Raw genomic sequence first — 23,920 nt, forward strand, 5'->3', positions numbered from 1 at the left:
CCATATCAGTGTACGACCAACATAGTTGATGGTTACTTAGTTATAGGTAAGGGAACAGGTAACTTGCGAGTTACTAAATAGTATGAAGTTGTTTGTGAATGATCTTCTCTTTAATGTTCTGTGTTAAACAGATGCCGGGAAATAATTAGAAATTGCACTAAAGCTTTAAAATTGGGACGGTGTTTGAAATAATTCAAAATAAAAGTCACGGTCAAAATTAAAATTAAGACTGCATGAACTGGACGTTGGCTAGGTATATTGATATACAGTGGTCCCTCGCTATAACGGCCTCGCATTGTGTTCTGCGTCCTGATTGGCTGTAGACCATCATGTTTCCTGTTCAGCACAGAATGCGTTCAGCTTGCCAAATTAGCATAAATCTTCGATCGCTAGCGTGAGTTTCAACAAGGATGCAAAAAAGGTTGTAACTGTCTGCAGCAAGTCCATCGTAAAGGGAGTCGCACACCGGATGTGGCGCACCACACAGCGTCATGCATTTTACAATTGTATATCAAGGTACGTACATCGACGCTGCAAGTCGGCAGCTGTCTGCGGTACCCAGCTACGACTCAGAACACTGCTCATATTTCTGCCGCGCCACAGAGCGCCATCTGAATAATTACATTTTAAATAACATGCGAATATGGTGTGCGTTACTTCTAACTGTCATGTACGCGCCGCATACGGTGTGGGCGACACCCTTTAAGGATGGAGTCTGCTAGTTTTGTGGATCAGTGACAGTTACGCTGGATGCCACCATTATCCGCACAAAATGTTTGGCTGCGTTCGAAACTACCTACTACTAGTACTGCATTTGAATTTAAATGTACTACTTTGTCGTTAGAAAAGTGCGTTATATACAGTTAAAAAAAAAAATCTATTATTTTCCGGGGTTTTTTTCCGAAAAAAAAAAAAGTAAAATAACGCTCATTAAATTACAGACATTTCCCGTAAAATAACACAGTAAATTACATGAATTTACCAGAAATTTAAATGTAAGTACTTTTATGTAATTTACTGTCTGTTATTTTATGGTAAAAGTCTGTAATTTAATGGCCATTATTTTACGTTTACGTCACCCCGGCTGCCGAACCCAACCCCCCCCCCACCCACCCCCCCAAAAAATGTTTTTTTATTTTATTTTACAGTACGAATGTGAGCAGTATGAATGAAACTCGGACATCTTGCATCCGCCATTTTGTCATAATCACGTGACCTACCAATGTGAATTACGTCGCTTCCCCCCCTTTCATGAATTCGTTCACGGGCCACCATGGGATAGCGCAGCTTGCATTGGATGCACACAAAGTAGTAGGTCATCCGGGTACTTCTCGCATACTGTTTTTCGAATTCTATGAATTCAGACATACTACTTGGCTCGCATACTGTTTTTAGGGTACTATATAGAATAGAAGTATACGATTTTGGATGCAGCCTTTGAGTCTGACAACAGGTTTCGACCTTTGATTTCATTCTATAATACTGGACTTATTTTTCTATGAACGTTTGACTTTGAGAGTGTTTAAACAAGGGAGAAAAGTGTGAAAATGGTAATGCCTGTCTGAGAAAAGTGTATAAAGTGTGTAGTGAGGGGTTTTACAGCCTTAAAATTGCTATAATAATTGTAAAAAATAAAGCAGACTACTTCGCAGATTTCGCCTATTGCGGGTTATTTTTAGAATGTAACTCCCGTGAATAACGAAGGACCACCGTACTTCCAACAGAAACGGAATATTGAGTAGGGGGCGGGGCTTTCTTTTAGCGCTTCATTCTTTTGGCAAACTGACGTTAAGGAGGCGTGGTTAAAAATATCGTGGCTGAAGCCGTCAAACGCGGAAGAAAATAGTCGGATTTTGAGATTACAAAACTTTCTTTTCAGTGGATTAACAGATTTAATTGTTCACCTAAAGAATAACAATGTGCGCTAGAAAATAAACATTGTAAATTTTGATTTGATTGCTAAAAAATACATTTTTCTACTTAATTTTCCACCTTTGGTTTCCTTTTTTTTTTTTTTTTTGAAGCAACATGATGAAAAGGTTTATAATCTAATATCACCTTCTGTCCTACATAAGATTTGCACAATGACATACTCTACATCCCCCAGAGACCCTTCCTATCTATGAAAAAGGTGGCAGAGGTCTTACTGAAAACATGCCTGATTATCAGATGACTAGGGGATTGCAGCCATTTTGTGGTCATAATAGGGGGAGCTGCACTGGTGAATGTAAAGTGTGTAAACCTTAGAGGGTTCAGGATTTGAGCTGACCCTGTTGTAATTCAACCAGAAAAGCAGTGGCTGGTGTTACAGCTGGTGGATAGGGTTCACTTTTCTTACCAGACCACCTACCCATCTCATGGCCTTAACTCTATGTTAAAGTGCCCCATTATGCTTTTTAATTTGTAGTTCTCTTAGACTAGGTTTCAAAAACACTTTCATTTTCTCATAATGCACATTTCACATTAGCTTATTTTTCTCTAAGAATTTGTTCAAAGATAAACTCTTTTAAAAGCCATCCACAGCTCACTCATAGTAAGGTGGATTACAGGTGTAGACCAAGCTGAAATCTGAAACAGCATTAAAAAAAAGTGTACAAAAGTGTAAATAAGAGATTTATTTCAGCCTGATCTTACGACAAAACGTAACTATTTTACATTTTGTCAGTTTAGTGGCTGCTTCGTAGTTTAGTCATACTAAAACATACGATTTATAAAAGGAGGCTTGGCACCAAACCCCACTTCTAAACCCAACTGTCATTGGGGGATGAGAAAATTGTACTAAATTGTACAAATGAGATGGTATAAATTCATATAAATCAGCCACTAAATCAAAAAGTTATGAATTGGCATGAGATAGCATTGTTTAGTTGCTAATTCAGCAATTATAATGAGAGTTTTGTGTACGAGTCGAGTTAAGATAAATATTTTATCTCAAAAATAAATGCTCATTCCTGACATCATGCCGACAACACATATTACGTAAAGTGTTTATGGGTGGGTCAAACTGGATATCTACAAGCAGCCAATATTGACCATAGGCATTGTGAAAATATGAATTTAAATGGGGCTGAAACTGCTAACGACTGCACTTGGGCAGTTCAGAATTTACTGAACTGAGCTAAACTGAACTGAACTTAAACACTACAAACTTAACTACACTGTTCCTATTTACTGTGACCTTTTATGTGAAGCTGCTTTGACACAATCTACATTGTATAAGCGCTATACAAATAAAGGTGAATTGAATTGAATTGAATTATTTCTTTTAGGTGACAATTTCTTTATCATAAAACCATAATGTTTGAAAACTTGCAGATTATTTCCCTTTATAAACAGCCACATTACACTGAAAAAGCATGATAGGGGCAAACAGACTAGACTTACTGTAAATCATCTAAATTACTCAATCTAAGCATTCACACTCAGTTTTCAGTCGTTTTTTCGAGGGTGGGTCAGATTTCATGAGGAATGTAACTTTCACATCATCCATCTTTGTATAGTTGTGCCACATTGGTAAATATGGAGGAGTTCTGGCTATTTATTGTTCATGTTTGATGTTGGGAGGTGTGATAATAGTTCAGGCAACTTGTAACTATAAGAATTGAGCAATTGTCATTACATTATATATATATATATATATATATATATATATATATATATATATATATATATATATATATATATATATATATATATATATATATTATTCAAAGGTGATTTTCATGAGCATTTTGTCACTAAAGCCGATTCTAGTAAACCTCAAGCATGTGCTTTCAGGTGGAGCAGCATTTACTACACTGAGTTAAAGTACACTGACAAGCCATGCAATAATCTCTCTCATTATAACAGATGATTTAATCAGATGATAATGACATTGAGATAATCATTCTGTGAAAATAGCTGTTTCCATCTACATATTTTTATGCATGTTTTGAAAATACTTATTGTAATAATATCGTATGCGCACAAATAAGTAGAATAGGCTTTTTATTTAATAAGAGAAATGTGCATAAATTACCATGGAAACACATTTACTAAATAAATCATGGCATGCACATAAAAAAGTCACATGAATCAGATGATAACAAAACTAGATGCGATGGATGGCATTAACGAACAAAACAGCGACCGACCACATAGCAAAACATTTAAAATATTGTTTTGGTCATTTTAATATGTCTTAGCTAAAGTATTATTACCTCCAGAACTGTCTTAAGCGTCTACACTCACAAAGAGCATCTCACACCTCTAAAAGCCACCGGGTGTTCATTGTGTTTCATCTTCTGAGATGCAATTAAATGTATTATATATGAAATGCCCACAGGGGCTTCTACCGCAGCAAACTCCATTCTTATTTTAAATATTTGCTGCCAGTTTATCGGGAAATGATGATTTTGTTTTCTTTGACTCATCAGATGGAAATGGTGATTTAATTTGCTCATATTTTAACTTTAGATAGAAACATAGCTATTGGCAGCTGCTTGTGTCGCTTATCAGTGAACTACAGCTCTGTGTAGTAATTGCAGCATGTAAAAATACCACGTTTTTACTCCAAACTCATAACTTCAGTCACATGTTTGAAATGTATCTTTCCATGAAATATTTTTCATGTGGTTATAAGTCACGCTGAATCAATGCAAACGGTTAAATCTTTCATTTATATTGCAACGCTAAGGAGATTTCCTGGGTTTCTTCTTTGTGGGTGTTTGGAGTTTCACAAAAGCGCCCTCTGGCTTAGGGGAGGATATTCACACAGCTGTTTGTTCCCTAAAAAGATGTGCATGACAAATCACATCTATGCTGTCATATTTGTAATTACATTTCAATTAATCACCCATCCCTAATTAAACATAAATTAAACCATCCAAGTAATGATCCATTGTTAAAAGAAACAAACCTCAATCAGAGAAGAGATTACAATGAAAAAAGGAAAGTGACAGAGCCCGTAATACAATTTGCATCAACAACTTTTCAAAAATGGCAACAGCTATAAAATTTCAAAAGATTTAAAGCAGATGCATAGGTGTTTTTTTCTTCTTTGGTGGGCAAGCGATATAGCATTTGTTATGTCCAGTGTCAGCTTTACTTTTCTGTCAGAGTGAGTTAGAAGAACAGTAGATGATGTTTGACACTGTACAAAAATTGACTTCTGCTCGTATATTATGATTTCCTGTAATCACAGGTACACCGGTGTGCCTCAAACAATCATATTCATCAACACTGAACAGCCAAAGCCCACCTCAAGCCAATTACCAAAATGCTACTTTTAAAGGTGCTGTATGTAAGTTTTTCACTCTTCTAAAGCATACAAATACCATCATATGTTTGCAGATATTTAGGAAACATGCTTAATGAACATTGTTTATCTAAAAAACTAAACTTATTCTGCTTTGAAAATGTGCGTGACGTGCTTTGGCTGCCTTTGTTTTGATCATTTAACCCATGCACTTTAGCCAATTATATTTCAACACCCCGGAATGCCTTATTGGAAAATTTAATTCATTCAGTCAGAAAGGTTTTCAAAGTGTGTGTTCGAGACCGAAATGTGACCTCAGGTGGACAATAGCAGACTGCGAAATGAGATGCAGATTCAGAGTTCCACATGAGGTTATTAATGAGCAAATAATATGAATATTAAAAACGTAAACATTAGGTGAGCAGATTATATTGTAATCCTGTGTCCTACCAACATGCTACGTGACTAGATACGCAGTGGTTAGCAATTTGGCTCTTTGCACCAAACGAAACACAACAGAAATTTAAATACAGCCATTCAGAAGCACAGAATAGTGCACTTACTGCACTCCAACGAAATAGTAAGGTTTATAATCTAATTAATACATATTAAACATATTTAGCATTATTAAATGTAGATGCTGTATCACTGATATGTGTTGGCTTGCACTGAGTCGCAGTTCTGAAGTTCAATTTCAAATTTATTTTATTTTCAAGATCTGAGGTGAACTATCTGCTGCTGCTTTCAGTAGTATAGCAATAAATGTCATGTAAATGGCATTCAAACTTGCATTATTAGCATTTAACACTGAATAAAGCACATGAGGTGTACCTGATCATTGTCAATTTATCCTGTTGTTCAGCTACAAATTGAAGCAATTTCTAAAATATAAATTTCAGGTATTGTTTAGAACAAAAACTTCTTTTAATATGGAAAATATTCCCTTATTTGTGCACAGTTGCTTTTATTTAGAACACGGTTTAAATCAGTCTTTAGCCTCGATAGTCATGCACACTGCTGTTGATGTCGTCAATCTGGCAACCTGCGCTTGCGTGTTTTGATCCCGGCGTGCAATACCTAGTTCAACCACTGGGTGTCAAACTTACATACTGCACCTTTAAGTAACATGCTGTATCAAACTTGTACCCAATATTCTGTACTGCACCTTTTATAAAAGCTGAAATAATTTTAGAGTAGAGGCATATTTGGGGTTGTGAGTAATTCCTGAGAATAATGTCAAACATAAAATGAAAAAAATGACATCCACACATTTTTTTTTTCCGCATACATACGTCCTTGGAGCAATAAAAGTTAAAAGGGCTTTTAATTCTAGTCTCCTTTTAGGGACCATTTTTAAAATAAGACTGAATATGCTGAGAAACAAGAATGATGTTTTTTTCTCAAACATAAGGCAAGCTGACTTGTGCACAGTTCACAGTCTTCATGTTCCCTTCAGTATTGCAATACCTCAGGAAACATCTCAGTAAATAATTCTTTACCATACGTTGGCCATTTGTTGCTGTGTCATTGTGTTTTGGACACCACCATGATCTCATCTCCGTCTCGTATACTGTAGGAATGAAGTGCTCGAGCTCCATATTTCATCTCTTGAGGCTCTAGTGCGTATCCCAGCTGCCGGTCGATATAGTATACGCGTATCTTGTTTGGAGGTAGCTGGACCACGGTTCTCAACTGCTTCTTTAGATCTGCCACTGTTTGATCCAATCTGAGCTCTAGAGCCTCTGTCTGGTCCCCAAAGCGTACCTGTACCTGGACATGGCTGGGAGGGCGCAAATCCACCTCCGCGAGTGGGGCTAGGCGGCCATAGCGTGCTACCAAAGTGTGGTACCTGAAAAGAGTGGACAGCAGTGAGGAAAGGATAACCATGTGAGTTTAGCCCATGATATGTTGGCTAGTACACCCAGCGACCTGATTTTGATCAAATTAAATGTTGGAGTGGATTTTAGATGACAAGACTGAAAGTCAAGCAGAAAGACACAGTTGAAGTCAGAATTATTCCAGTGATTTATTTTTCAAATACTTCCCAAATGATGTTTAAAAGAGCAAGCAATTTTTCACAGTATTTCCTGTATTATTATTTTTTCTTCTAAAGAAAGTCTTATTTGTTTTATTTCAGCTAGAATGATAGCAGTTTTTAATGTGAAAAAAGAAAAAACATTTTAAGGTCAATATTATTAGCCCCTTTAAGCACATTTTTTTTCCAATTGTCTACAGAACAAACCATCATTTTAAATGATTTGCTTAATTAACCTAACTTGCTTAATTAACCTAGCTAAGCCTTTAAATTTCACTTTAAGCTAAATACTAGTGTCTTGAAAAACACCTTGTAAAATATTACAGTCATTGTCACAATCACCAGTGATCCAGGTTTGTAGATTGCTGGTAAACATTCACTTTCACTCGGACTACAATCCTGTCACCATACGAACTACAAATCCTCTCATGCACCTCAATCACACCTGTTTTGGTTCACCTTTGATTATACACTGACAGTTGGGAGCTGCTGAAGGACTGATTACTATATAGACTGCTCACTTTGTCACACTTTGCTGAGTCTTGCTGGTTTTACCCTTTAACATTTTTAGGTGTTTCCTATGTCTAGTCTTCCCGCGATTTGACCCTTGCCTTGTTCCCTTTACATTGTCTGCCGCCTGTATCGATTATTTACCTGTTACCAGGGATTGACATTAGCATCCGCCAACCCGCCAAAAGCACTTAGATTTCAGCAGTGGCGGGTTAGACAGACACTCCCACTAGCCACTTTGGCTGGTTAAAAATAATTTTTTAATGGTAGTTTACTTAAAAGCAGGGTTGTACAATAAGCAAAGCCCAATATGCATGCAAATGTAATCTTAGAATAAAGAAGCAGTACGACTGACAAAAACTGTGTTCGTGCGAGCAAAAGTAAGCAGGTGAATACCGAATGAGAGAATGATCACTCACCCGCACAGGTGATGTGATGCGCGCGACTGTTTAATAAGTGTGCGTGCTCCTGTTTCCTGGCACGAAGCAGCCATGCCTGGAAACGCTACTGCTGCCATCGGTTCTCTTTGAAATAGACTGGACAAAAAGTGTGCACCCACGGTCCTGCTGCTCTCAAGAGCTCCAGATGTTTTTAAAAATGTCTTTTTGCAACTAACAGCAGTTGCCACTTTCACTTTAACCATTCTTCGAACAGATTATTATTGGCCTAACCATATGCAAGCGATCATATGTTCCTTCTCACATGCGGCAGGCCTGTTTTTCACCTGATTTCTTTTGCTTGCAGTTATTTTTGTTAATATGGATTAATTTGCATTTTTACAATAACATTGCTTTAATAGGAGATTAACTCCCCATTTATGTGTAGCTAACTGGTGATCTGAGAGACCATATTTTTAGATGCATGGCAATCTTTTTTTATGTCAATTGTGTATTTTTTAAAACAAAAAATAGTTGAATAAAAAGTGCACGCATGCAGCTATATTTTGCCTGTTTTGACACATCATTTAAAAAATGTGGCTAAGAAATAATTATTTATTTTTGGAGTGGTCAGAGAAAATTGTGATTTAAATTTGAGAAAACAAATCTTTAGTGTTGGGCCCTGAAAAGTCATGTGAAATAAAACTAATTGCGATGTGACACTATAAAAGCACAACCCATTTGCTCATGCTCATTGAGCAAGCTTATACACAACACAAAAAATTAAATGAATGAGGAGGCATGTGGAAATAAAACAAACTCGAAATCAAGTATTGTGTTAGCACGGCAAAGTCAAATTTATGCATATAAAATATATTTTCCCAACAACAGAAGTGTGGCAAGTGAAAATGGCGACTGGCTAGTAATGGTGGAAATCTACTAGCCACAGTGGCTGGTGATCAAAAAAGTTAATGCCAAGCCCTGCCTGTTTGTACCCGTCAGATGTTGACATGAAATTGAACCAGATTTTGGTAAAAACTCAAACATTCATTCATTAATTTTCTTGTCGGCTTAGTCTCTTTATTAATCTGGGGTCGCCACAGCGGAATGAACCGCCAACTTATCCAGCACATGTTTTAAGCAGCGGATGCCCTTCCAGCCACAACCCATCTCTGGGAAAAATCCATCCACACTCATTTACACTCATACACTACGGACAATTTAGCCTACCCAATTCACCTGTACCGTATGTCTTTGGACAGTGGGGGAAACCGGAGCACCCGGAGGAAACCCACACAAATGCAAGGAGAACATGCAAACTCCACACAGAAACGCCAACTGACCCAGCCGAGGCTCGAACCAGCAACCTTCTTGCTGTGAGGCGACAGTACCTACTGTGCCACTGCGTCGCCCCAAAACTCAAACAATATAAACATAAAAATAAAACAAAACAAAATAATCTGAAAAATGAGTTTTGTGTAGTAACAATGGAATGACACCAGGAGAAAGTACTGAACCACTGAAATGTATTTAATACTTTATATAAAAGGCTTGTTTGTTGATGGCAACTTAAAGACACCTCTTATATGGAGAATGCATTGCTCAGGAGGGAGTTTTTCAACAAAGTGTAAAAATCTTGAAGGTTCTGTGGGTCTCGTCTATCAAATCTGATCTTAATTTTGTATTTTCTATTGGATTCAAGTCAAGTGATTGACTGATTTGAGAGTTTCCTTGGCTGTGTTTTGGATTATTGTCTTGCTGAAATGTCCACCGTGGTTTTATCTTGATAATGTAGATATTGGACTGAAGCAGCTGATATTAATGTACAATGAGAAAGGACAGATGGTTGCAAAATAACTACTGAGAGATTTCAGCTGCTGTCTGGGCTTTCACTGCCTTTCTACTCCTCCCGTTCTTCATATGTTCAATACTTTTTCCCAGTGTCATTTCATTTTATTACACATAACTTCATTTGTACACTGATTAGTAGGGTTGCCACTATACCATCAATTCAGGCCACAATACTATATCATCTGAAGTATCACAATACCAAGTAGTACCGCAATACCGTATTAATTCTTAACTCAAATCTACGAAATAAAGCAAATTGTCAGAAATACTATATTTTTTTAGGTCATAATACTTCTCGAAATTCAATTCTTTTATTATTGAAAATGAATTATTTATACAGACTTTATCAGCTTTTTTTGTATATACTGTGACTCTTTTGTTGTTATTGCAATAATAATAATAAAATAAATAAATCCTTGATCACGCCATATCATTTGTCATGACTTCAGCAACCCATATGACCCGTTTGCAGACAGTTAAAATGACAGTAAAATAAAGTGGTCTATTAATTATTCGCTGACACAAACGCTTGAGCATTTTAGTGACTTTTCCAGATGCAGCATATTGTAGAACCGATAATGACGATACAACTGTTTACAAACTACAGTGGCACCGCCAGTATTTTGGAGCCATAGTATTCCGGTGCTACCGAAGTACCAGTAAACCGCACAACCCTAGTAATTAGTTTTCTTTTCTTTGCATATATGGATTTCTTTGGTTGTTACCAACATCCAGTGAATATTTTGAGTCAACAGCACCTTTAGAAATATGTCTTCTGAGAAAAATAGTGACGTGTTCAATACTTATTTCCCCCATTGAATGTTGGAATTGAGTCTGGATGAAGTGTGTGTGATATCTAACATGTAAGATATTGTTTTGAGCTACGAAATTAAGCTAATAAGCTACAAAAGCAACACCCATACTGACACATTATTTTTTTTAACAAAAAATGTCAATCGCGCGTCGCTGTTTAGAAGACGCAACTCGTCCGAACCATTTCACAGGAAGTGACCGCAGAGCTATGTGTGTGTGTGTCTGCGAGAAGACGCTGTAGTGTTTTCTCGTACCTGTTTGTGTGTTTGTGGAGTTTTTAAACCGTGAGAAAGTTCTCACCACCACCCCCTTTTACCCTCCCTTCTCTCCCGTCGTGCTGAAGGATTGTGGGAAAGATAAGAGGAGATCGGCAGGAACAATTAAATAAAATCTCCACAAAAAAAGTCTTTTAGCTTTAGAGGGCTACAGTAACCGACACAGCCAATCAAAGTAATTTCCCCAGCCTGTCCAGAGAAAGTCTCCCCACAAAGCAGAGCCTGAGCCTGGGTAGGTGCCTGTGGCTCCCTGCCTTCGCCATGGGAATACTGCCCCCGTCTATACAAAGTGCCACTCTGTCTGAGAGAAAGAACAGTCTCACTCAAGGGTCTCATTTAGTGTGGCTAAGCTCCTTAAATGAAGGCGAATGGGTGTTCGCTGTGATAACATAGCTGCTTTGGATTCCACGAAACAGATCAGTCTCGAAGATGGGACCGGACAGTCGCCTCCGTGCGGTGCACCAAGTTCACAGTAGAGCCATACAGTGAGTCTACTGTAGATACCGCAGTTGCTGATGGCCTCAAAAATAACATGACCTGTTTTCAAGTAGATAACATGCGCGCATTCACCCTCAGCTCAAAATTTAGATATCCACAACATGACAAATATCTCCTGGGACCCGTAGAAACTCACTCAGGATTTACAATGCGTCTTTTTATCCAGAGCTACTTTAGCACACGTATTACAGTGGGAGTCACCCTGGATGAACCTGGGGTAAGTGCCTATTTAAGAGGGGCAGCAGAGAAACTGTATCTTAGGCTTTGTTTAGACTCCACACAACTGCAATTTTTGTCTTACAGTCTTTAGCGCTAACTGTCATTTTGGATCAACTGAAATCAGATCTATGGCTTCTGAAAGTGTAGGCAATAACCAGTAAATCTGCATGGGCTGCAGTTGTAATGATTGTAGGTGGTAGCATGAGACTATTATTGGATTTGTTTTCCAACAACCAATCACAAAAGACTAAATAAGATATTAAAAGTGAAATGACTGTTTTTAACATGTAAACAAGTAACAAAAATTGTTTATTCTATTCATAATATAATATAATATAATATAATATAATATAAGATAATAAAATGTAATTACTATAATATAATAAAATAAAATAAAATAAAATAAAAAATAAAATGTAATATAATATAATATAATATAATATAATATAATATTTACATTTACATTTTTACATTTAGTCATTTAGCAGACGCTTTTATCCAAAGCGACTTACAAATGAGGACAAGGAAGCAATTTACACAACTATAAGAGCAGCAGTGAACAAGCGCTATAGACAAGTTTCAGGCGTGTATATATAATATAATATAATATAATATATATATATATATATATATATATATATATAATATAAAGTTCATTAGGAGGCATCATGGTAGGAGTTTCAATTTGGGGACCATACCGAGTTGTCTATATTATTATATTATATACTATAATTTTGTTTTTGTATATATTATTATGGGTGGAACGGTGGCTCAGTGGGCAGCACTGTCGCCTCACAGCAAGAAGGTCGCTGGTTATGCTGTTTATAAGTAAAGTTGCTATAGGGGTCTGATAAATCGCTTAACTAGGCTAGATTTATGCTATTTAGAAATAAAGATGCTAAAGGGGTCTGATAAGTCACTAAACTAGGCTAGATTTATACTATTTAGAAATAAAGATGCTAAAGGGGTCTGATAAGTGACTAAACTAGGCTAGATTTATACTATTTAGAAATAAAGATGCTAAGGGGTCTGATAAGTCACTAAACTAGGCTAGATTTATACTATTTAGAAATAAAGTTGCTATAGGGGTCTGATAAGTCACTAAACTAGGCTAGATTCATGACATTTTGAAATAAAGCCGCTAAAGGGGTCTGATAAGTCACTAAACTAGGCTAGATTTATACTATTTAGAAATAAAGATGCTAAAGGGGTCTGATAAGTGACTAAACTAGGCTAGATTTATACTATTTAGAAATAAAGATGCTAAAGGGGTCTGATAAGTTACTAAACTAGGCTAGATTTATGCTATTTAGAAATAAAGATGCTAAAGGGGTCTGATAAGTAACTAAACTAGGCTAGTTTTATGCTATTTAGAAATAAAGATGCTAAAGGGGTCTGATAAGTCACTAAACTAGGCTAGATTTATGCTATTTAGAAATAAAGATGCTAAAGGGGTCTGATAAGTCACTAAACTAGGCTAGATTTATGCTATTTAGAAATAAAGATGCTAAAGGGGTCTGATAAGTCACTAAACTAGGCTAGATTTATACTATTTAGAAATAAAGATGCTAAAGGGGTCTGATAAGTGACTAAACTAGGCTAGATTTATGCTATTTAGAAATAAAGATGCTAAAGGGGTCTGATAAGTCACTAAACTAGGCTAGATTTATACTATTTAGAAATAAAGTTGCTATAGGGGTCTGATAAGTCACTAAACTAGGCTAGATTCATGACATTTTGAAATAAAGCCGCTAAAGGGGTCTGATAAGTCACTAAACTAGGCTAGATTTATACTATTTAGAAATAAAGATGCTAAAGGGGTCTGATAAGTGACTAAACTAGGCTAGATTTATACTATTTAGAAATAAAGATGCTAAAGGGGTCTGATAAGTTACTAAACTAGGCTAGATTTATGCTATTTAGAAATAAAGATGCTAAAGGGGTCTGATAAGTAACTAAACTAGGCTAGTTTTATGCTATTTAGAAATAAAGATGCTAAAGGGGTCTGATAAGTCACTAAACTAGGCTAGATTTATGCTATTTAGAAATAAAGATGCTAAAGGGGTCTGATAAGTCACTAAACTAGGCTAGATTTATACTATTTAGAAATAAAGCCGCTAAAGGGGTCTGATAAGTCACTAAACTAGGCTAGATTTATACTATTTAGAAATAAAGATGCTAAAGGGGTCTGATAAGTCACTAAACTAGGCTAGATTTATGCTATTTAGAAATAAAGATGCTAAAGGGGTCTGATAAGTCACTAAACTAGGCTAGATTTATGCTATTTAGAAATAAAGATGCTAAAGGGGTCTGATAAGTCACTAAACTAGGCTAGATTTATGCTATTTAGAAATAAAGATGCTAAAGGGGTCTGATAAGTCACTAAACTAGGCTAGATTTATGCTATTTAGAAATAAAGATGCTAAAGGGGTCCGATAAGTAACTAAACTAGGCTAGATTTATGCTATTTAGAAATAAAGATGCTAAAGGGGTCCGATAAGTAACTAAACAGGCTATATTTATGCTATTTAGAAATAAAGATGCTAAAGGGGTCTGATAAGTCACTAAACTGGGCTAGATTTATACTATTTTGAAATAATGTCGTAAACATGACTTTTGAAAGGAGTCTGATAAATCGCTAAATGCTAAGTTGGCAACACTAGCAAAGACTCACACCTTTTTGCATCACATAATTTTTGGGAAAATTATTTAGAAATGCTAATTCATTCCAGAGATGTGATGCACAAAAATAATTTAATTATTTTATAAATGTGTACACCTTACTTAGAAGCCCTAGTCGAGTGGTTTTGTGTTTTCTTGTGTACAAAAAAACTGAACCATGACTAAATGTGTTCATTCTTTATGTCTACTATTGTTAAAAGTATATTCAATTTTAACTGACAGCCCAAATTTAGCCTTGTTCAGCCAAATTCAGACATCTATTAGACATCTTTCAAACACAAAATTGCTTGGTGAGTAACTTGCACTTCACAGCCTCAACATAGATGCCGCTACATGCTTAAACGAATTAATCCACTCTTATTGCTTAAATGGGAATCAGACTTGTCTACATGTTGTCTATGAATTGTTCTACCTTGACATCTTTAGCATCGATATCCACTGTGATGGATACTAAAGAGCCTAGCAACTCCATCCTCTTATCGTCTTAAATTTCTAATTTACCGTAAAGAGTGATGCACTTAGATTTTCCCTATACATCTGCCATTTCACTTTCTTGTTCACGTATAGGCCCCTATGTTGTCCTTCAATGTCAAAATGTCAGCTAGGTCCTAGGCTATAGTTGCTCAAAGACAGTGACACCAATAGCTCCTTTCATTTCCTTCACACTCTTCTCCTCTCATCCCTGTATTTGCCTCCTCCCGTTCGCTATCGTTCCTGCGTTTTCCATTCCTCCCGGGGAGGATCATTGTGTCAGTGGTTGCGGCTTGGGTTTTAGTTACTCAAAGGTTGTTGGATGTATAGGGCTGCTTCACCTATTTAACTGTGCCATTCCTACTTAAGTACATGATGTAACTCACATTTGCTGAACGGGGGGGGGCGGGGGGGGGGGGTGACCAGTGCTCATCATTTTACACACAGCATTCCCACTCTAAGCCACATCAACTTTCACCGACAAAAAAAAAAATCTGACTACATATACAGTACATTATACACTCACCGGCCACTTTATTAGGTACGCCTGTCCAGCTGCTTGTTAACGCCAATTTCTAATCAGCCAATCACATGGCAACAACTCAATGCATTTAGGCATGTAGACATGATCAAGATAATCTGCTGCAGTTCAAACTGAGCATCAGAATGAGGAAGAAAACTGATTTAAGTGACTTTGAACATGTCATGGTTGCTGGTGCCAAAAGGGCTGGTCTGAGTATTTCAATGGTGCAGGAGATATTTTCTTGGTACACTTTGGACCCATTTGTAACAACTGAGCATCGGGTCAATGCCACAGCCTACCTGGGCATTGTTGCTGACCATGTCCATCCCTTTATGACCACAGTGTACCCATCTTCTGATGGCTACTTTCACCAGGATAACGTGCCATGTTAAAGCGTGACCCATCTCAGACTGGTTTCTTGAAGATAAAAATGAGTTCACTGTACTCAAATGGCCTCCACAGTCACCATATCTCAATCCAATAGAGCACCTTTGGGAGATTCGCATCATGGATGTGCAGCCGACAAATCTGCAGCAACTGTGGATGCTATCATGTCAATATAAACCGAAATCTCTGAGGAATATTTCCAGTATCTTGTTGAATCTACGCCGACAAAGGATTAAAAGAGTTCTGAAGGAAAAAGGGTGTCCAACCCAGTACTAGTAAGGTGTACCTAATAAAGTGGCCGGTGAGTGTAGTTACAATATTCATTGCATCCATCACTAAAAATGTGTAATTAACAGGATTTTATTTATGTTATTGTAGGAGAGATTTTGTATCTCCAATAGTATGGTTATCAAATAGGGGAGTTTATATGGTTAAGAGGTAAACACTTCCTCTCACGGTTGTGTTCCTTTTTTATAAATTGCAAAGACCAATGATTCTCTGGGTATATATCTGTGTATATTTTCACAGAAAAACTAGTAAATAGTAGTAGTAAATACAGACCCTTGACTGTTTCTCAGACTGTGTAGTAAATATACAGAAATTTTGCAAGAATACACATAGGTACATACTAAATAACATATATAGGCCTGATCTAGGAAATCGGTGTGAGCAATCAAGCAGTGAAGGGGTTTGAATTACATTAGCCAGCACTCAAATCTCTACATCTTCCCAGCATTATAAAGATAACGGTCCTGTGTATACTTATACCTTATGTCTAAGCAACCGTAAATGTGACTTATGTTACTGTGGGATCACTTTGAAAGTCTCTCAAATGCTTCTATCCATTACTTTATGCTACCACAGTCTCAAAAATACTTCTCAATGGGTCTCTATCCAGGTTATGTCTCATGCATTAAAAAGGGTGACTGGTCACTCAAAGGTCTATTTGAGGTTGGGGAGTAGACATATGTTGATATTCAATAATTCAGTATATTGTGATAATGAAAATGCACAATATTGTGAATATGTATGTATTATTTAAAGATTCAGAGTGCTTTTTAAGAATATTCAGATTATTCAGGGTTTACGCGGGGTTTTAAAAAGTCTTAAGTCTCAAATTTAAAAATCGAATTTTTAGGCCTTAAAAAATGTTAAATTCGCTGTTCTAGGTCATAAATATTTTTGCACAGAGCTTATTTTTCCGATGTCCATGTAGCACTACTTTTAATGCTCATTTAAATCCTTTTTTGTTGTTGTTGCTTGGTTTTTGTGGTGTTCATTAGTCCTAATGTAATTTGCGGTAGTACACCTACAATTGAGACCAACATGCAATAGCCAATCAGCTTTCTGTTATGGAACTCAGTGCGCACTGTGTATGTGACGTCATCGCTTTGTTTGCGGAGGTTCGCTTTGTGTGCATGTGACATGATTTTGGCTGGCGGAGCTCGCGAAATTTTTTGAGACTCAAGCGAACAGTTCGTGCGGCGCCACGTTTGATTTGAGTTGAATATGAAACACTTTGAAGAGATTTTGTCTGAAACAGGAACGCCTGTACAAACATCTTTATGATCCGTCTATGCGTGATCATAGGGAGAACCAGATGACCAAGAATTCTTGGCTAGAAATTGCAACAGCCGTGGGAAAGGAGGAACGTTTTTGTAAAAGTTTGGAAAAACCTGAGGGAAAAGTTGGTGAAAACAAAAAAAGGGGCCATGCAAAAGTGGAGACCCAGGTGGTTTTAATATTACAGAATATGTTTTTCCACCATTCATAGGTTTTACACAGATGTATATGTTACAAATTTTAAGTTAAAACAATTTACAAGTTACAAATTAAAATTAAGTAACAAATTATTTCTTTGATAACTGGAAAGGAATATTTGAACCTATCGATTTACGACATACTGATGCCCAATTTCTAGGCTTTATTGGTGATAATGGTCAGGAATGTTGGACCATTATTGCCTTTTACCTTATAAATAGAGGACAGAAACTAGCCAGACAGTAATGTGTGAATTGTTGAGTGGGCAAAATAATAATAATAAAAAAAACAGCAGTATTTTTTAGTGAGTGTACCCTTTTTTTTTTGCTTTAATTGTTGCCATAATAAAATGTTCTGTTGCCATTAATATTTAACTTTAGAACTGTCTGAGATAGTTTGATTAAAAAAAATCTTAAACGGTTATAAAAATCTTTATAATCATTATAATAAATCATAAAAATAATAAAAAACTAAAATATTCAAAATTTTAAATATTTAATGATATTAATGATATGACCTAGTTCTTTCAACTTCTCTGTTTATCCGTCTGATTTTACTGTCTGTTTCTTTTGACCGCCCCTTTTCATGTCATTTAAAAGAATATCTAAAAGGCGAACACGTCAAGTATAAAAGCCTCGTCCGTTTCATCAGGTACGCGATGCGGTGCCAGGCGAAAGTATAATCAGCCTTAAGATGTTTGTTTGTTTTTTCTGTAGTTCAATGGTGCATCTAACCTGTCTTACTATTCAATTTGAATACATTTATTTGACCACTATTTTTGTGATTTTGCATTTTCTCTTTATGTGTATGCGTGTTTTTGATATTGTGATATAGGTCTTAAATTTAATACTTAATGGTCTTAAAAAGGTCTTAAAAAGTCTTAAATTTGACATTATGATATCTGCAGAAACCCTGTTATTGCATTAGTGGTTGTTCATCACAGCGTCAAATACTTGAACATTAACATTTTTACATAGACTACGTTTACATGGACATCAGTATGACGAATCAATCTGAATAAGACAATAATATGATTAAGGTGTTTATATGAGTTGCTTTTTGAAAGTTCCTTTTATGATCCCGTTTTACATGTTTTAGCATATAATTCGATTAACGTCGTTGAGTCACCCCGCTGTCCACATTTCCTCCAGAGTTTCATGTAATTTTGGGTGTTTCATTTATAATTGGTCGACTTGAACTCCAGTTTGGCTCTTTCACTTTCATTCAGGATCATTTCATGCAAGCCCCCTTTGACAAACTATGGTATTGGAAGAGAGTACAAAGTACTGGTGAGGAAGAGTACAGGACTGGAGGAGGAGGGTTGTTTAAATGAAATTTGATACCGCACACCAAATGGGAGCAAAAACCTCCACATTTTGTGATGTGTGTGTGGTCATTTACTGATTCGGTAGGTGTAGAATAGTATAATATAGTTTCAAACAGCCGTGTGTGTATAGACTATCCTGTCACAAAACACGGCGAATGATGGTCATAGTTTGATTGCGGTGTTTCCATGTCTGTACTGCACTTCAATAATGCAACTAAAATCAGCATACTCCACATGTCTTAATCCGATTTCTGTTTAGTTCGATTATGACCTTAATTAGATTAAATTAAAATTAAAATTAGATTAGATTAATCAAAAATCGCTGTTTACATGGTGGACTCATAATAAGAGTATTGTCTTAATCGTATTAAAATCAGATTATTGGTGTCCATGTAAACGTACTTAGTGATAATTCTGTGACTATTTATAAACCTTTTGTTTGCTAACACTGTACAGTAAGACGCAATTTACTAACATCAGTTCAATTAACTAAAGTCAATTTAATAACAATTACAAAAGCATTTATTATCTTATTATTTTCCTAAATGATGTTAATTTCTGAATTAATGCCTAATAATGCATAAAAGTCCAAAGTTGTAATCATTTAATTAAATTAAGTTGTTTTTTTGTCTTTGTCATGATGACAGTACAAAATATTTTAGTAGTTATTTTCCAAGATACTCAGCTTAAAGTGCAATTTAAAGGCTTAACTAGGTTAATTAGGTGAACTAGATAAGTTAAGTTAATTACAGTAGGCAAGTTATTATAGAACAGTAGTTTGTTCTGTAGCCAATCGAAAAAAAAATCTTAACGGAAACAATAATATATTCATAAACCTTTGTTTGCTAACACTGTACGGTAAGATGCAATTTGATAACATCAGTTCAATTAACTAAAGTCAATTTAATGACAATTACAAAAGCATTTATTATCTTATTATCTTCCTAACTGATGTTATTGTCTTAATGCCTAATAATGCATAAAAGTCAAAAAAGTCATAATCATTTAATTAAATGAAGTTACCAATAACTAATAAAATTCAGCTGTATTTTTATAATTATTTAAAAAAAAATTTTTTTTGATTATTTTAGTTGTTAAAAGTAACATTTTTTGCAGCTTAGATCCATATTTCATGATAAAAGCTTCAGAAATTAATCGCAACAAAAAAAATTTGATACCGCCAAAAGCCTTTCGGGGAGGCATAATTTCTTTCCATCCATCTCTTTCTCTGTTTCTCAGATCTTTTCCCTCTTTCAGAGTTTTAGCAGAGTTGGTAACATAGCCTAGGCTCTGATCTGTGCCCAACGGGTGGGGGGAAAGAGTAGGCTGGGTTCAAAAAGGGGGCAACCTTTACCCATATCTAGAGAGTAGCATCTACTTCTGCACCTGCCCTTTCACCCTACGGTGCCAACTCTCATCTCAGCCTCATCCCTCTGGGAAAATGTCTTTCCCTCCAGAGAAACAGGACAGAGAAAGTAATAGACAGGATGTGGAGTGAGGAGGTCAGAAATGAGGGTCAGTGTACCTTGGTTTTAGCTTACATAGGATTTGAAAAGAAAGTCTCTGAAGAAGTGGTCCCAGTGGGCACCACAAGAAGAAATCAATTAAAAAAGCAACTTGTAAAAGAACTGTTCAGCCAATCGTGAAAACCTTCTGTTTTTTTTAAGCAGTATGATTTCCTCCCAACTACTTAAAGTAAACTGAGAGTAAGCAGTAAGTAAGCTGACAGTACATCATATTTTACCAGCTATTATCCAAGATAGTAGAATTAGGTTAGGTTAATTAGGCAAGTTAGATAAGGTTTGTAGGTTTTTTGTTCGAGACTTAAATAATCTTAGCGTGGATTTATAATATCTTAAAAAATGTTTAAAAAAAACAAAACAATTTTAATCCAGCCAAAATAAATTAATAAGACTTTCCACAGAAGACAAAATATAATAGAAAATACTGTAAAAAGTGCACATTTTGTGTGGGTTTTATGTTTCGTGTTTTATGCAGCGATTGCCCTTCCAACCACAACCCAATACTGGGAAACACCCATACACTCTCACCTTCACACACACACTTATACACTACGGCCAATTCAGTTAATCCAATTGACCAATAGCGCATGTCTTTGAACTGTCAGGGAAACTCCTGGAGGAAACCCACACAAACACAGGGAGAACATGCAGAAACACATAGAAATGCCAACTGAATCAGCCGGGATTCGAGCCAACAACCTTCTTGCTGTGAGGCGACAGTGCTAACCACCGTACCGCCCATTTTTTAAACAACATTTTAAATAACTTTCCGATTTCGGAAATTAGACTTTTCCCCGTTTCTGGGAAAGGGCCATTTCCAGCTCATATCCTGTTTCCTGACCTTCCCAGTAAGAGCGGGAACTTCTGTGACATAAGACAGCAGTTTAATCAATTCACTGAGTCTGAGAGTCATTCTCGTACAAAGGCAACAACAGCATCTCCATCGCTCGACGGAAAAACCATGAGAGACTGAGTCAGGGACGTCATTCCATCCCCTTTTGAAAAAATCCTCCCGCTAACTCAATCCCCCCTAAAGCAAATGAAAAGGGGCAGGAGAGAAGAACGGGGAGGGAGAATGGGGGATATAAGGAGGGGAAGAACGAATAAAGCTGCCACCTTGTGTATCGATTTTCTGATTGGAGTATTCCAGTACAAAGGCGTCTTTGAGGAGGGAGAGAGTGGACACATTGTCTCCCAAAGGTTAGAATCCCCGGCTGGAAGCTGGGGCTTGCCACAGCCACTGGAAAAGTCCTCCGTACACTCTCCGAGGTTAAGTGGAATGGGGTTTGCTAAGAACGTGGGTGATCTGCTTTCCGTGTCTTTTACTTGCAAAGACCCACTAAAACATCCCCTGAAACGTTTCCCCAAAAAGCTGAGCAAATGAGGGACAGATGGAGGCCAGAAGAATTGAGGGATCGGAGAGTTCAATGTTACCTGGATAACTGGAGACACTAGACTAAAAAGAAAGAAGTCAAAGGAAAATAGGTTGGAATGTAGTGAATGGCCATCATGATACGCAAGACACTGCCAACAAGACAGAGAGAGAGTATTTATGCTAAACCGGAAAGAGGTGGCTGGAGTCTCCCATTGTTCAGATTGCATTTCAGAGCAGGAAAAAAAAAGTCATTTCCACTACTTAAATTACTTTCAAAAGAAGGCAATAAAGAGATAAAAGTCCCCACATCAACCTAACAAGACTTAAAAGAATTAAGTCAATAGTAAATTAAATTACTGCCAATTTAATTATAGATAAATATTTATTTAGAGCAGGGGTGCCAAAAACCAAACTTGATTGAGGGATGTGGGCCTAATATATACCAAACTGAATATATCACACCGTAATACATTAAATTTAGCACATATAATTTCCTAAGTTATTCGCTAATATTTAAAAATGACTAGAAAACGTTGCTTTAAATCATATAAACTAATGCAGTAGTGCTGGGCGATAAAATCTGTATTTATTGGAAGCAGTGGCAATAAGCTTAGGGTGTCAGTTTGTCATTTCCAATGGAGGAGCGTGCGCATTTCAAGGTACACCAGGTTGAAAAACATCTAAACTTTTCCAAATGCCCTGAGCGCACCACGATAAATGTAAGTAGAACTAATAACAGCTTCACACTTTGGTATGGAATATATACATTTCAGTAATAACGGCAGACTAATTACCTAAGACAAACACAGCGCACCCAAACACTGCAGCCCTTTTTACTTTTCTCCATAAACTTGTATCGGAGCGGTAACAATGATTTGTCTGTTTGTCATCCTCTGAGAAAACGGTCACCTAGTTACAAGAGACGCCATAGAAAATGGTGCAGGAATCCACGCGCTCGCACTTGTCACTACAGGTCAGAATAACAGCACATGCGAAAATGAGTGCCGTGGCTAGCAGCAGTGAGGAGATTGTGAATAAAAAAGGACGTAAGGATGTCACCAGAATGGCTTTTTGGTTTCTTTTCTTGTGCATCCCAGTCACTAGCTCCCCATCTGAAAGATTTTTTAGCATAGGAGTAATATAGTCATTCAACTTCACAATTTGTAATGTTGCAGTATGTATTTGAATAATGATGGCTGATTCCTTTACTTGAAAGCTCAGATTTGATTATCATAATTAGTTTTGTTTACAGAGTTTGAGGTTTACTGTGTCATTATTATTATTCACACCTTACGTTCAGTATTTATGCTTTAACATTGCACACACTTTGTAACATTTTATTTATCAAGTTTAAGAGTGTCTTTAACACTTATGTTTATTTTATTATAAAGAGATTGGGCATTCTGTTTAAATATTTTTGTTTTTGACTATTAAAACCTTTACTAATTTGCCTTATGTTGGTAAATTAAAGTGGTTAAAAAATCCTAATATTCCTAAATGTATTGTTAATAAATATTCTATAATTATCGATATCGAATGAAACATGATATTGTGATCATTTTTTGCAATATTGCTAAGCCCTAATGCAGTATAATTTCTAACATTTTATAATGAACTTATTACAGTAAAAACATCATCTCCTTTACAACACAATGGAGTTCAATGCTGAAAACACCTGCTTCTGCCTTTGCTTTGATTTGCTCGCCCAAGTCTTGTTTATTGCTTGTTGTCAAGTGACAGTTTTTACATTTTAAAAGTCTGATTCATTTACATCATGTTATTGAATCATTTAATTACAGTCGGCTTTTTTGTAGCTCAGCAATAAAACAAAGAAACAAAGGGTTACGTTAAAATCAAAATAACAATGAATGTGTGTTATAAGAGTGGTAATTCAATTTCACCTTGTTTTTTTCTTGTTGCTCAAATCCTAAAACACTGATTTTGAGCATGTTTTGTACAAATATTTAACCTCATGATTCTTAATCAAATTTTTATAACTCAATCTTCCAGTAAAGGCACAGACCAATCTCTGGTTACAAATGCCAGACATCTCCAAT

At 36.3% G+C, this 23,920-nt stretch overlaps 1 protein-coding gene across 2 annotated transcripts in view; it reads right to left on the reverse strand.

The window, feature by feature from the left end:
* Positions 1-3,972: 3,972 nt before the first annotated feature.
* Positions 3,973-23,920, reverse strand: part of tbcelb (tubulin folding cofactor E-like b) — a 43,252-nt gene continuing 23,304 nt past the window's right edge. For both annotated transcript variants that reach the window (XM_056458672.1, XM_056458671.1), the window contains exon 9: positions 3,973-7,085. In XM_056458672.1, coding sequence (XP_056314647.1) covers positions 6,761-7,085 — 325 coding nt within the window. In that variant the 3' untranslated portion in view covers positions 3,973-6,760. The remainder of the gene's footprint in view (positions 7,086-23,920) is intronic.

Source organism: Danio aesculapii, chromosome 5 (genome assembly GCF_903798145.1).
Source record: "Danio aesculapii chromosome 5, fDanAes4.1, whole genome shotgun sequence".
Lineage (NCBI taxonomy): Eukaryota > Metazoa > Chordata > Actinopteri > Cypriniformes > Danionidae > Danio > Danio aesculapii.